This window comes from Durio zibethinus, chromosome 1 (assembly GCF_047325235.1).
Source record: "Durio zibethinus cultivar Kanyao isolate XHJ-2024 chromosome 1, ASM4732523v1, whole genome shotgun sequence".
In the NCBI taxonomy this organism is placed as follows: Eukaryota; Viridiplantae; Streptophyta; class Magnoliopsida; order Malvales; family Malvaceae; genus Durio; species Durio zibethinus.
Window position 1 is genome coordinate 34,039,889 of NC_143162.1, and position 11,110 is coordinate 34,050,998.

General features: G+C 34.6%; 2 protein-coding genes across 5 annotated transcripts; both read left to right on the plus strand.

Annotated features, from left to right (window-relative positions):
- The first annotated feature begins 2,229 nt into the window (after positions 1-2,229).
- LOC111312459 (uncharacterized) lies at positions 2,230-5,692 on the plus strand. Of its 4 annotated transcripts, none has more exons than XM_022912727.2 (3): positions 2,230-2,913; positions 2,997-3,595; positions 5,071-5,692. In XM_022912727.2, the coding sequence occupies exons 2-3, from the start codon at positions 3,127-3,129 to the stop codon at positions 5,118-5,120; spliced, it is 519 nt and encodes a 172-aa protein (XP_022768462.2). In that variant the 5' UTR covers positions 2,230-2,913; positions 2,997-3,126; the 3' UTR covers positions 5,121-5,692. The 4 variants fall into 4 exon arrangements, with proteins under 4 accessions (XP_022768462.2, XP_022768461.2, XP_022768463.2 ...); XM_022912726.2 differs by having other exon boundaries at positions 2,230-2,890; XM_022912728.2 differs by having other exon boundaries at positions 2,230-2,344.
- Positions 5,693-6,924: 1,232 nt separating this feature from the next.
- On the plus strand, positions 6,925-10,981 carry LOC111311316 (protein NETWORKED 2A-like). Its single transcript, XM_022910690.2, has 2 exons — positions 6,925-7,181; positions 7,685-10,981. Exons 1-2 carry the CDS (start codon positions 7,088-7,090, stop codon positions 10,627-10,629), a joined length of 3,039 nt encoding a protein of 1,012 aa, XP_022766425.1. The 5' UTR covers positions 6,925-7,087; the 3' UTR covers positions 10,630-10,981.
- Positions 10,982-11,110: the final 129 nt, after the last annotated feature.

Consider the following 11,110-nt stretch of genomic DNA (forward strand, 5'->3'; position numbering starts at 1 on the left):
TTCCAAACCTATAGATTTTTTTAATTTTATTTTATACGGCCAACATTTATGCTATCGATATGCTAAAGTTGATAAGAAAAAAATAAGGGAAATTTTTTTTTTTAATTCTATATTGGTTGGTTGATGTGGGATATGTCGTCACTCTCATAAATGATTGAAACAAGAAAGCTGATTTAAATATATTCGATGGGGGTTTTTTTTTTTTTTTGTTTTTTAGATTTTGAGGTAAAAATTATTTTGTGGATCAATTTCTGTTTTTGGTGGAAGAATGAGAGCCTACCAAACATGTTGTTCTATGACATTGTCCTTATCTTTGGGTTTCTATGGATGAGGGAAAGTGGGGAGAATAAGCATCAGCCTCAAATGATCTAACACTAAAAGTGGTGTTTTATTATTATTATTATTATTATTTTATAGTTTTTTTTATAGAATTGTTTGTGGAATTTCTTGTTTTATCGGCTAATCATTGTGTACAAACAGTGCATGATTATCTCAATGAATATTTTTATTTAGAGAGGTTAAGTAGGCAACGTCCAAAGACTTTCTTGATTATGAATTGTACGGATTTTAATGATAGAATATTAAATTTTAATTTTAATAATTAAAATTTAATTTTTAATAATTTTAAATATAAAATTATTGCATGGATGATCCTAAAACAAAAATATAAGTATCAATTTTGGAAGATGAAACTAAAAAGACCTAAGATTTTTTTTCATTATAGGTATTGTTTTTCAATATAATTTTCAGCATCAAAATTTAAAATAAATTATTGAAATGAGTGTATAATTAGAATTTAGGACTTAATTGTCAAACTTTTAAAACAAATCACTACATTTAAGTGATTCAAAATTCTAATTATTTTATATTTTATTGACATTTTTAAGTTTACTGAATTTATTCATATTAAATATTAATGTAAACCTTGCCAAAACACAATTATAAAAAATTTGAACTCAAATTATAATATATTATCTGTCCATAGAAATAATTAGCCATAGCTAAAATTGAAGATGAGGATGAATGAAGTAAATATGCATGTAACACAGAATGTTAAGCTTAAGACCAATGAATGCTCGTGACACATGAATGTTACGTTGAGCCAATAAAAATCTAAATTACTAATTTAATCTATGATAAATTAATTAAAATATTTAAAAATTCCAAACTTGGAAAAGGTGGCTAGAAAAAAAAGTAGTGTTGCTCATTATTTTGTTTGGCAATAGAATTTTTTTTTTCATTATTTTTAATTACATGAGTAATTTTTATAAAGAAAAATATTTGAGAGAGTGTATGCTGGTACTAGCTAAGATTAAATTTATAGAAAATAAAATTATAATTAATAGATGGTTTCTTAATTTTAATGAAAATAATATAGTAAATAAAAAATTATTTTTAAACAGTAATTTAATCAGAAAAATTATCTCAGGACATGAAGTTTTAGACTTTTTAAAAATAGTTAAATGATGACATAGGTCATAGTAAAATATATTTATGAATATAAAAATTTTATTAATAATAAATAAAAAATGTTAACTTTTAATTTTATTTGTGAAATTTAAAATTTTTATCAATAATATATTTTTTTATGAATATAATTTTAAATGATTTAAATAAAATTATTTACTTATTGTAATAATTCAACAATAGAAATATTACCAATACATTAAATTATGTTTAAAAAATTGATTTTAATACAATAAAATAGTTAATTTTTTATTAATTCCACTAGTAAAATTTAAAAACCTCGGAGAGTATAAAATAATAATAATAATAATAATAATAATAAAAAGAAATAGGAGCCATTAAAACAGAAGGCAAAGCCCACAGGGCAAAAAGAGGTTGGAATTTCCCAGGAAGTGGGCATGGGTTACTTGAACAAACGTCACACGTTTCTTTTCTCGTCAAGTCCACCGCCACGTCACCCTTTCCACGGCACCTCATTTCTGACCTGTTAGTCAAATTCCACCCCAAATATAGTTAATTCTCTACACCCAATCTCACTTCAAACAACGAATTCCACCTCTCATCTTCGTTCGTATCCATCAAAAATTCCCAAACATTCACTTATTTTGCGAGCCGGTCAAAAACTTCCCCTCTTCTACTGCAGGGAATAAAATCCCTAATAAATAATTGTAATTATATTATTATTTTCATCTTGGTTGAATCCGTATAGAACTCTTTCCCCGTGGGAATCTTTAAAACAAAACTGATTCTTGGAAGTGAAGTGAAGGGAGGGAAAAAAAAATTGTGGGATTTCGATTCCGTCACCGTTTTGTTTGATTATTCTGCAGAATATCTGAAAATCTGGATTGTTTTTCTTTTTCCTTGGAAAGCTTTTAAGGTACTTTGTTTGTTGAGTTTTGTTCTTTAAAGTTTCCAATGAATCTTCGTCTTTATATTCGAACATTGAAACACAAGGAAGGGATTTTGGGTTTTTTCTCTTCTTTGTTTGTTATCTATCAAAAAGGAAGCTTTAACTTCAAAGTCTCTACCTTTTTTGGGGTCGTTAAATGGTTTATTTCGAGATTCCTTTGAATTCAGTTTGTAATTGATTGAGAAAATGTAAATGAAATTTGAAAAAAATGGAAAACGGTTGTCAGTTTTATGGTTTTTTTGAAATAAAATTTGAGAAATCTATTTTTAGCAGAAAAAAAGGGTCTGTTCTTTTCCTTTTTTTCTCTATGTTTGGATATTTTGTTTGATTTGGTGGGACCGGTTTAATCACTTATGATCTTTTATTTCTTCTGGTTTATGTCTAAATTCATTGTATTGACAGTAAATGTTGTCAAGACTGTATTTTTGTTGCCTCCGAAAGAAAAAGAAAACTTTTATTCTTTTTGTTTAGCACAAAATTGATATTGGGAGATGAAGCCAAAGAAAATATAAGGTTCAAAAAGTTTAATTTAATGGGTTGGTTTTTGCTGCATCTAATTGCTTCAATGAATTATGGGTTGAATGCAGTTTGTTAAGTATGTGATTTGTTTTAAATGCAGACAGTGCAGATTAAATTGCTTATCTACTGATTTGGATTCTGCTGGGGGTTGGATATTAGCTCTATTTGTGTTTCATATTACAAATTTTTTGGTGCCGAAAGATTGGAACAACAGCTTTCTTTGGTTGATTATGCATATGGCTGCGGCCTTTGCTCATCTTTCATGGTGGTTATGGAGTGGGAAACATCAAGAGCCTAGAATTGCTAATGGATCGTCTTTAAGTTCTTCACCTGATTCAGGTTTATGGGACACGGATAATCTGAAGTTTCCACTGATTAAGAGGGCTAATATGGCTTCTTCATCGAGAAGGGTTAAGAGGAAATGGCATAGCCGGGAGGAAAGAAAGATTGATAGGGAATATGATGTAGTTCTTGTGCCATCTGATGGAGGGTGTGTTTCAGGGTCTGAGTCTGATGGTTCTGATTACTCCATTGGATGGTTGGAGCCTCATGGACCTGGATTCCAGAGTGATGATGAATCAGATAACAGTTTTGCTGTGCTGGTTCCATGTTATGGGCACAGCCAGGATAATATAGTGTTGGATTCAAAGAACAACATTGTGGGTGCCATTGTGAATATACCTGACAATTATTCTGCTGGTAAGAACCATTTCTTACCCATATCTAATGTTAAGAATATTTTTTAATTTTCAATTTGTCTTCTTTGTTGCTTAGCAAGTCAATGCTGAGGTTTAGATTTCAAGTTTTTGATATCATATTTCATAGGAAACAACCTCGAGTTGAACTATGGAAACTCCTTGTAGGGTTATTTCTCATTCCTGAGCCTTTGAAATGCTATTTAGTATATTATTTATGACTAGGAAAAGTCTAAGATGTAGCACGGCACTTGGCAGGTCATTGACCAGTTGCTAACACTATTTTTAGCTCCCGGTTTTGTGAATTCAAAGCATGTTCAACACTATGAACCTAGATGAACTTCTTTGGTTTTTTGAGCTTGTCCACGATACTGTTTAATTGCTTGAATTGTTCAAGGTGTTGAAAAAGATTGCATTAGGAAAAGTAGGGGCAGGCTAACAATGATCTAGGTTTTGGCATTTAACTTATTATATAGCATTTTTCTATGACTTTTATGCTGTAATAATGATTTGAAAAGAAGGAGATAAGTGATATTAGTTAGTTGTGAAATATATACCGCATTGAACTATGAAAAGTTGAAATTCTTATGTGGGTGAGCCCTCTTACCTCTAAATAAACTTTTATTACATTTAATGTTAATCAATCTAGCTCATCTTTTACTTATTCTTTCTTTTGATGGGTATGTTGCTCTCATAACTTCCTATTCCCTGCATACTGTGCTAAATGGTGTCTGATTGCACTTAATTTGGAAGAGAGACCCATCAAATCTTTTCAGCAATCCTCTAGTAAAGATTGTTTTTCAAGTTTTATGCTATGTAAGCTTAGCAAGATCTATGTGATGATTAAAATCTGAGATAAGCGCTTGAGGTATCATTTTTTATTTATGATTGAAGAATCCTGGGCTTGAGCTTTAGGGATTCTCTGCATAAATGTCATCTTGCTTTGGTCTATAAGGCTGAAATGTTTGGTTGTTCCAACTTGGAAGCTGCTGTTGAGCTATTGGCCATTAATTTGTTAATTTTACCGACTACTGCTCTTTGTTCAACCCTTTTACACTGATTCTCAGATTGGTTGCACCCCTCTGTATGTTTACTATTTAGGTTATATGTAGGTCATTGTGAAGTCTATCGAGTTTCTGTTAACTCATCCATTGTTATGATTACTTTTTTCTGTTAGGCAAACATTGTGAAGCCATGTGTTTTAGTTTTCCAATCATGGTCATTTATGCCTTGCTACTGAACCACAATCATGAGTTCCAACCATCCTTCTTTTTAATGCTTGAAAATTTGTTTTCCACTTTATCTTTTACTGGGTGCCTTGTGGTGTTATCTGAACTGCTGCTTACCTTAGATTAAATGGCAGAAAATTGAGGCTGGGCTCTCTTATTTTTTTAATGTGTTCCGTAAGCTTCGTGGAATTTGCTGAAGCATATGCATTGTGCTAAGTCTGTATTTGTCTTTGTGTTCTTCAATGTGCAGAAAGCAAAAAATATGTGGAACAGTGGCTCTCATCTCTGCAGACTAGCTGATATTCTGGACTGTTGAAGATTGATATGAATCGATATTCTGTTGCCCATCTGCTGGAAGAACATGGTCTAGTGTTTTAACATTGATATAAATATTGTATAAAGATATTGTAGATAGTGTAAAATTTTAAAAAGATAAAAAATGGAGGTGGATGGCTTGCTTTGTTGAATTATTGTCACAAATATTAGAGAATCTGAGCTAGTATCAACTGATGAGCAGCAGAAATAGCAGTGAAGGGACAAACATGGTGTGAATATTGGACTAGACATGTCCTTTTCTTCTGTTTCCTTTGAGACCTTAAGAGGAAGGATCTGACGGTATGTCTTGCTTGCAAGCTGTCCAGATGAAGTAGATTGATGCTCATTTGTGTGTGTGTGTGTGGTAGATTTCTTGGGAGACTTGGCTAGAAGAAAGGAGAAAGTTGTGTGTGTGCGTGTGTGTATTCAATTCTTTGGTGTAAAAGTGGCTGTACATACTAAAAACTGAAGCAGATTTATACTTGTCTTGTTACTGTAAATAATATATGAATAATGGCAAGTGTTGTGTAAATGACAAATGTCTTTCGTTTTCCCAACATATGGATGTCGATAGATAAGCCATTGGCGTATTGGAACACGGTGGGATGACTAGTCACTGTAATGGTTGTCGCAGTTTTTCATTGTCCGAACAAGAATAGATGAATATAGCAGCAGATGATCAAGTGATTTTGTTACTGTTCCATGTCATGGTTAAGGCAAGAAGTCGGAAAGTGCTAAAATGAAATGGTGAACATAGCAGTCTTTGGCAGTGTTCAAGCAGATTAACCTACAGTGAACCAGCCATGGTTAATTGTGTTTTACCCTACAATCCTTTTTTGTTTGCCAGCAAATGGCTTCAGAACATTACTGATAAGGTTTGAATAGAAACCGTATCAGTTCCATCAAAACAAAATACTGCTCTTTTCTTAGTCCGTTGAGATTACGTGATAAGATAATTTTTTATGAATTTATTAACTTCGACAAAATAAATTTGCTTAAACCAACTCGAAAAGATAATATATTAAATAAAATCCAAAAACATCTTACCGTGAAATAAAAAAAAAGAAGCTTTGCACCCTCAGTAATCTTTTCGAAAAGACCAAAAATGCTGTGTTATTCTGGCCTTTTGAAAAGACCAAAAAAGCTGTATGGTTCTGGTAAGAAGGAAAATCAAGAATCGTAAATTTCTATAGAAAACAAAATCTGTTTGTCATATGAAACAATAGAAGGGCTAAAAACATATTTTCATCCTTTAAACATTCATTTGCTTTTCGTTTGTTTGGAAACGGGGAAAAAAGAACAAGTATCATTATTGTCTTTTAGACACCCTTTCCAATTGGTCGAGATCAGAACGAAATGGAAAACAAAGATTTTGACCACTTCTACTTTTGTTAGTAACTTCTGAAACATTTTTTAGTTTCTGTAACCAATCAAGTTAGTAACTTATCTTTCTATGGTTGTTACTGTCATATTATATTAACTATTTTAAAATGAGTTCGTTTTCCATACAAAATTTGAACGGATAAAAGTTCTATTTTTCTCATAGAGAGTGGTATAAGAAATTATTATAAATTCAAATTGTTTTAACCTTTTTTCAAAACATTGTAGTTTGTGATTTCAAACTCCAAAGAGAAGAACATTAGGGAAAAAAACATGATAAATGAATGATAAAATGAGAAAAGATGGTTTGCTTATAATAGGAAACCCCAACCTGGCAATTCAAGGACACTGGCATAGTGCCATTTGGACATCCTATTCCTATATTTGAGCCTGTCAAAGGATTCAACACATAATCCGGGCGAGCAATCCTCCCTTCCATCGCTGCCCCATTTGGTGCAATTTTCACCGGTATTGATTCTTGATGATCATCAAGGCCATCTCCTTTGTGGATGGAATCTCTTCTTCTTTTCTTTCCAGATAGAGGGAGAGACAGATTAACAGACAAATAAAGGATGTTGCAGAGAGCTGCAAGCAATGCATATTCATGGTGGTGGGCAAGCCACATCAGGACAAAGCAGTCAAAATGGCTGGAACAGAACCTTCAAGGTAAGCATTCTACCAATATGGGCTTAATTTATGGGATCAACATAGAAATCTAATTATTTGAATGATTCATAAGTGGTTCTGTCTGTCCCATGATTTTCAATTCTTTGCCATTGCATGTTTGCATGGATTTTCTTTATTTTCTTTGAATTTCGTAATATCAAAACAAGCCTGATTTTTATGGTTAAAAATGCTTCTAAAATAGCTAGTTCTAGGAAAGAGAAATGAAATTATACTGTTGAAAAGTCAAGGAAAATGAGACAGATACAAATATATAGGACAAACAGATGCCATTTCTTTTATGTATTGGCATTAGAGAAAAATTATACTGCTGAAAGCATTATTTGCTACTATTCGAACACATCCATGATCAGTTTCTCATCCAGCAAAATTATAGTTTGTGGTGTTCCAAGAACATTGATAATTTAATACTAGTGGTTAATGGCCAAGGGATGCCTTTCATTTTTAGGGGAGTGATGGTTAACATTGACATTTGAAAATGACAGATATGGAGGAGAAGGTCACTGATATGCTCACAATCATTGATGATGATGGAGACTCCTTTGCGCAGAGGGCAGAAATGTATTACAAGAAGAGACCAGAACTTGTAAGCATTGTTGAAGAATCTTATCGAGCATACCGAGCGTTAGCTGAAAGATTTGATCACTTATCAAAAGACCTGCAAAGTGCCAATCGCACCATTGCTTCTGTCTTCCCTGAGCAAGTTCCATTTGCCATGGATGAAGAAGATGACGAAAATGTTAGCCAAACATCAACTTCTTCCCCTAGTCCTAACGAACCATGTGTCTCAAAACAAAGCATCTTAAAAGCCCCATTTCCAAAGAAAGATTTGAGGAGCCAGTCTATGTTTTTGTCAAGAAAGGGACAACTGAAAAGATTTCCAAGTTCAGGGCTGAGCAAAGATGAGGCACTAGATGAAATGGACAAGCTTCTGAAGGAAATTTTAGAGATGCAAACTGAAAGGGAGTATATGAAGAGTTCATATGAGCATGGATATAAAAAATTCTGTGAGATAGAAAACCATATAACTGAAAAGCAAACGAGAGTATGCCATTTACAGGATGAGTTTGGCATTGACTCCGTTATTGATGATAACGAAGCTCAGACTCTGATGGCAACTAGAGCTCTTAAATCATGCCAAGAGTCCTTGGATAAGTTGAAAGAAAGACATGAGCAGTCAACTGAAGAGGCAAGAGTAGAATCCAGAAGGATTAAGCATGTGAATCAGAAGTTTGAAGCTCTCAGGAATAAATTTAATTCCCCACAAACAAATCAGCAAGAGAAGCATACGTACGTTAGTCCAACTACGGAGATTGATGACATGGTCTACGAAATTGACAATGAGGAAAAAGAGAAACAAGATTTGGAAGTGTTGCAAAAGAAGATGAAAGAGCAGCTTGAAGTAGACTCAAATGCATCTCTTACAATGGCACAGCTTGCAGAGAAAATTGATGACCTTGTGCAAAGAGTTATTAGTTTGGAAATTGCAGTCTTTTCTGAAAATGCTTTAGTTAATAGATTAAAATCAGATGCAGATGAGCTTCAGGCGCACGTTAAAAGCCTGGAAGAAGATAAGGAAGCTCTGATTGAAGGCTCAGACGTCATGAACAAGAGGATCAATGAGTTGGAAGGGGAATTAAGTAGAGTTAAAGATCTTGTAAAAACGGTTATAGACCAAAATAACAGTCTCAAAATTTCTTTCACTGAAGCAATTTGTAATATTAATCATTTATCCGTGAAGTTACAAGCTGTGAAGATGGATGAGGAGGTTGAGAATGCAGGACTCTCCCAAGAAGTAAAAACTGGATCGGATGCCAAAGCTGACAGGGGGACGGAGGAACACAAAATTGAGTTGGCTCCTGATGATAGTTCAGCCTTAAAAGACACAGCAATTAAATTGGAAGGGAAGGACAAAGATGTTTCAGCTGATGGAGAAAGCTATGTTGATTCTGAATCAAGCAATAAGTTTGATGTTGATTCGAAAAAGGGTCTGGAACTGGTGGAAGAAGACAAAGCTGAGAAGAAATATTTGTCTGAGACCGCAAGCAGTATCCCTGACACTGACACTGAGGAAGTAGAGACTGATGAAGAAGAGCAGCCAAACTGGAGGCAACTGTACTTGAATGGACTGGACGACCGAGAAAAGATTTTACTAGACGAGTACTCTTCTGTTCTTTGGAATTATAAGGAGGTAAGAAAGAAGCTTAACGAAGTAGATAAGAAAAACCGCGACGGTTTCTTTGAATTGGCATTGCAGATAAGGGAACTGAAGAATGCTGTCGCCGCCAGAGATGGAGAGATTCAATCTTTACGTCGAAAAATGAGCTTTGTTGATGAAAATAAGGATGGGAACTCGGTAGAGCTTGAAGGACCCCGTCTAAGCGCTAGCCAGGAATCTACCTTGACCGAATCCATTCAGACATCGCCAGTAGATCAGGGGAAAGTTGAATCCAATGAAGTAATCGAACTCAAAGAATCTCCCAAGGATGGGAACTTGGTAGAACTTGAAGGACCCTGTCGAAGCGCAGGCCAGGAACCTACCTTGACCGAATCCATTCAGACGTCGCCAGTAGGTCGGGGGAAAGTTGAATCCAACGAAAAAGTAGTCGAACCAACTGCACATGGAAGATTCAAAGAACCTCCCAAGAAAATGGGAGAAAATGTTATGCAGGTAAAACCTGTAAGTCAATCCCCTTCTGTATTAACCGTAGAAGATAAAATACGTTCAGGTATCGATAACTTGCTGGAGGAAAATCTAGAGTTCTGGTTGAGGTTCAGCACATGTTTTCATCAGATACAAAAATATCAAACTTCAGTCCAGGACTTGAAAGCAGAGTTGTCAACATTGAGAGAAAAAAAGAACCAAGAAGGAAGTGGAAAGCGGCAATCTCTCAAATCAGAAGCACGCCCCATTTATTCTCACTTCAGAGAAATAGAAACAGAATTAACATTATGGCTGGAAAACAATGCAGTGTTGACAGACGAAGTGCAAGGTAGATATTCTTCCTTGTGCAACATCCAAGAAGAGATAGCAAGAGTGACCAATGCCAGTGGCCACGCAGGACAGACAGAGCTCAGTGAATATCAGGCTGCAAAGTTTCAAGGTGAGGTTCTCAACATGAAACAGGAAAACAGAAAGGTTGCTAATGAATTGAAAGCAGGCTTCGCTCGTGTGACACAACTCAAGCAGGAAGTTGAGGAAGTAATGAAGAATTTAGAAAAGGAACTTGGGGAGTCAGCATCGACGACTCAACAATCCGGGTCGAGAACAGGGCGGCCTAGAATTCCTCTGCGATTTTTCTTATTTGGAATCAAGTTAAAGAACAAGAGGCAGTCAAAGGGACCATCAATGTTTGCATGCGGGCATCCAACATTGCAGAGACAGCACAGTTTCCTTACAGAACCTACTGAGTCTGAGCCCTCAGGATAGACTCCTGTCTCTTGCAGCTCCCTTCGTAATTTTCACAGACACCGTTATGGAAGATTTCTCATTTCTTTTCTCACTTTAATTCTAGTAGGTTAAACACTTTCTGCAGATAGCATTGTGATTATTAATTCCGGTTTGGATTTCTTAATGTTATCTTATACTAGTATTAATGTAGAAGTAACAGATGTTCCGAAGATTTACTTCATCATCATCTACACCCTTGTCCTTGCCTGTTCATTCTTTCCTTCTCTGTTCTTGAATTTAGATCAATGCAGATTAAAACTCGGGCTGGAACGATATAATGATAGAACCATTTTCGTGTGCTTCCTCCATAATAAGAATCAAATCGTTGTGGATGTAAGCCCTTCTTTCTTAGGAAAACCAGATAGAAGATAGATCTTATATTTCTTGTATGAGAAGTAATCAAGCAAAATATAGCAAAGACTTGAATTGAATCCCACTTATGAATTATCAGCTTGAACTA

What these genes read in the sequence shown, in the direction of transcription:
- LOC111312459 (XM_022912727.2), top strand. Translation starts at nt 3,127, where the DNA reads ATGCATATGGCTGCGGCCTTTGCTCATCTTTCATGGTGGTTATGGAGT. An exon ending in ACCTGACAATTATTCTGCTG is followed by an intron (nt 3,596 to 5,070) that starts GTAAGAACCATT and finishes TTCAATGTGCAG; the next exon opens with AAAGCAAAAAATATGTGGAA.
- LOC111311316 (XM_022910690.2), top strand. Translation starts at nt 7,088, where the DNA reads ATGTTGCAGAGAGCTGCAAGCAATGCATATTCATGGTGGTGGGCAAGC. An exon ending in GCTGGAACAGAACCTTCAAG is followed by an intron (nt 7,182 to 7,684) that starts GTAAGCATTCTA and finishes TGAAAATGACAG; the next exon opens with ATATGGAGGAGAAGGTCACT.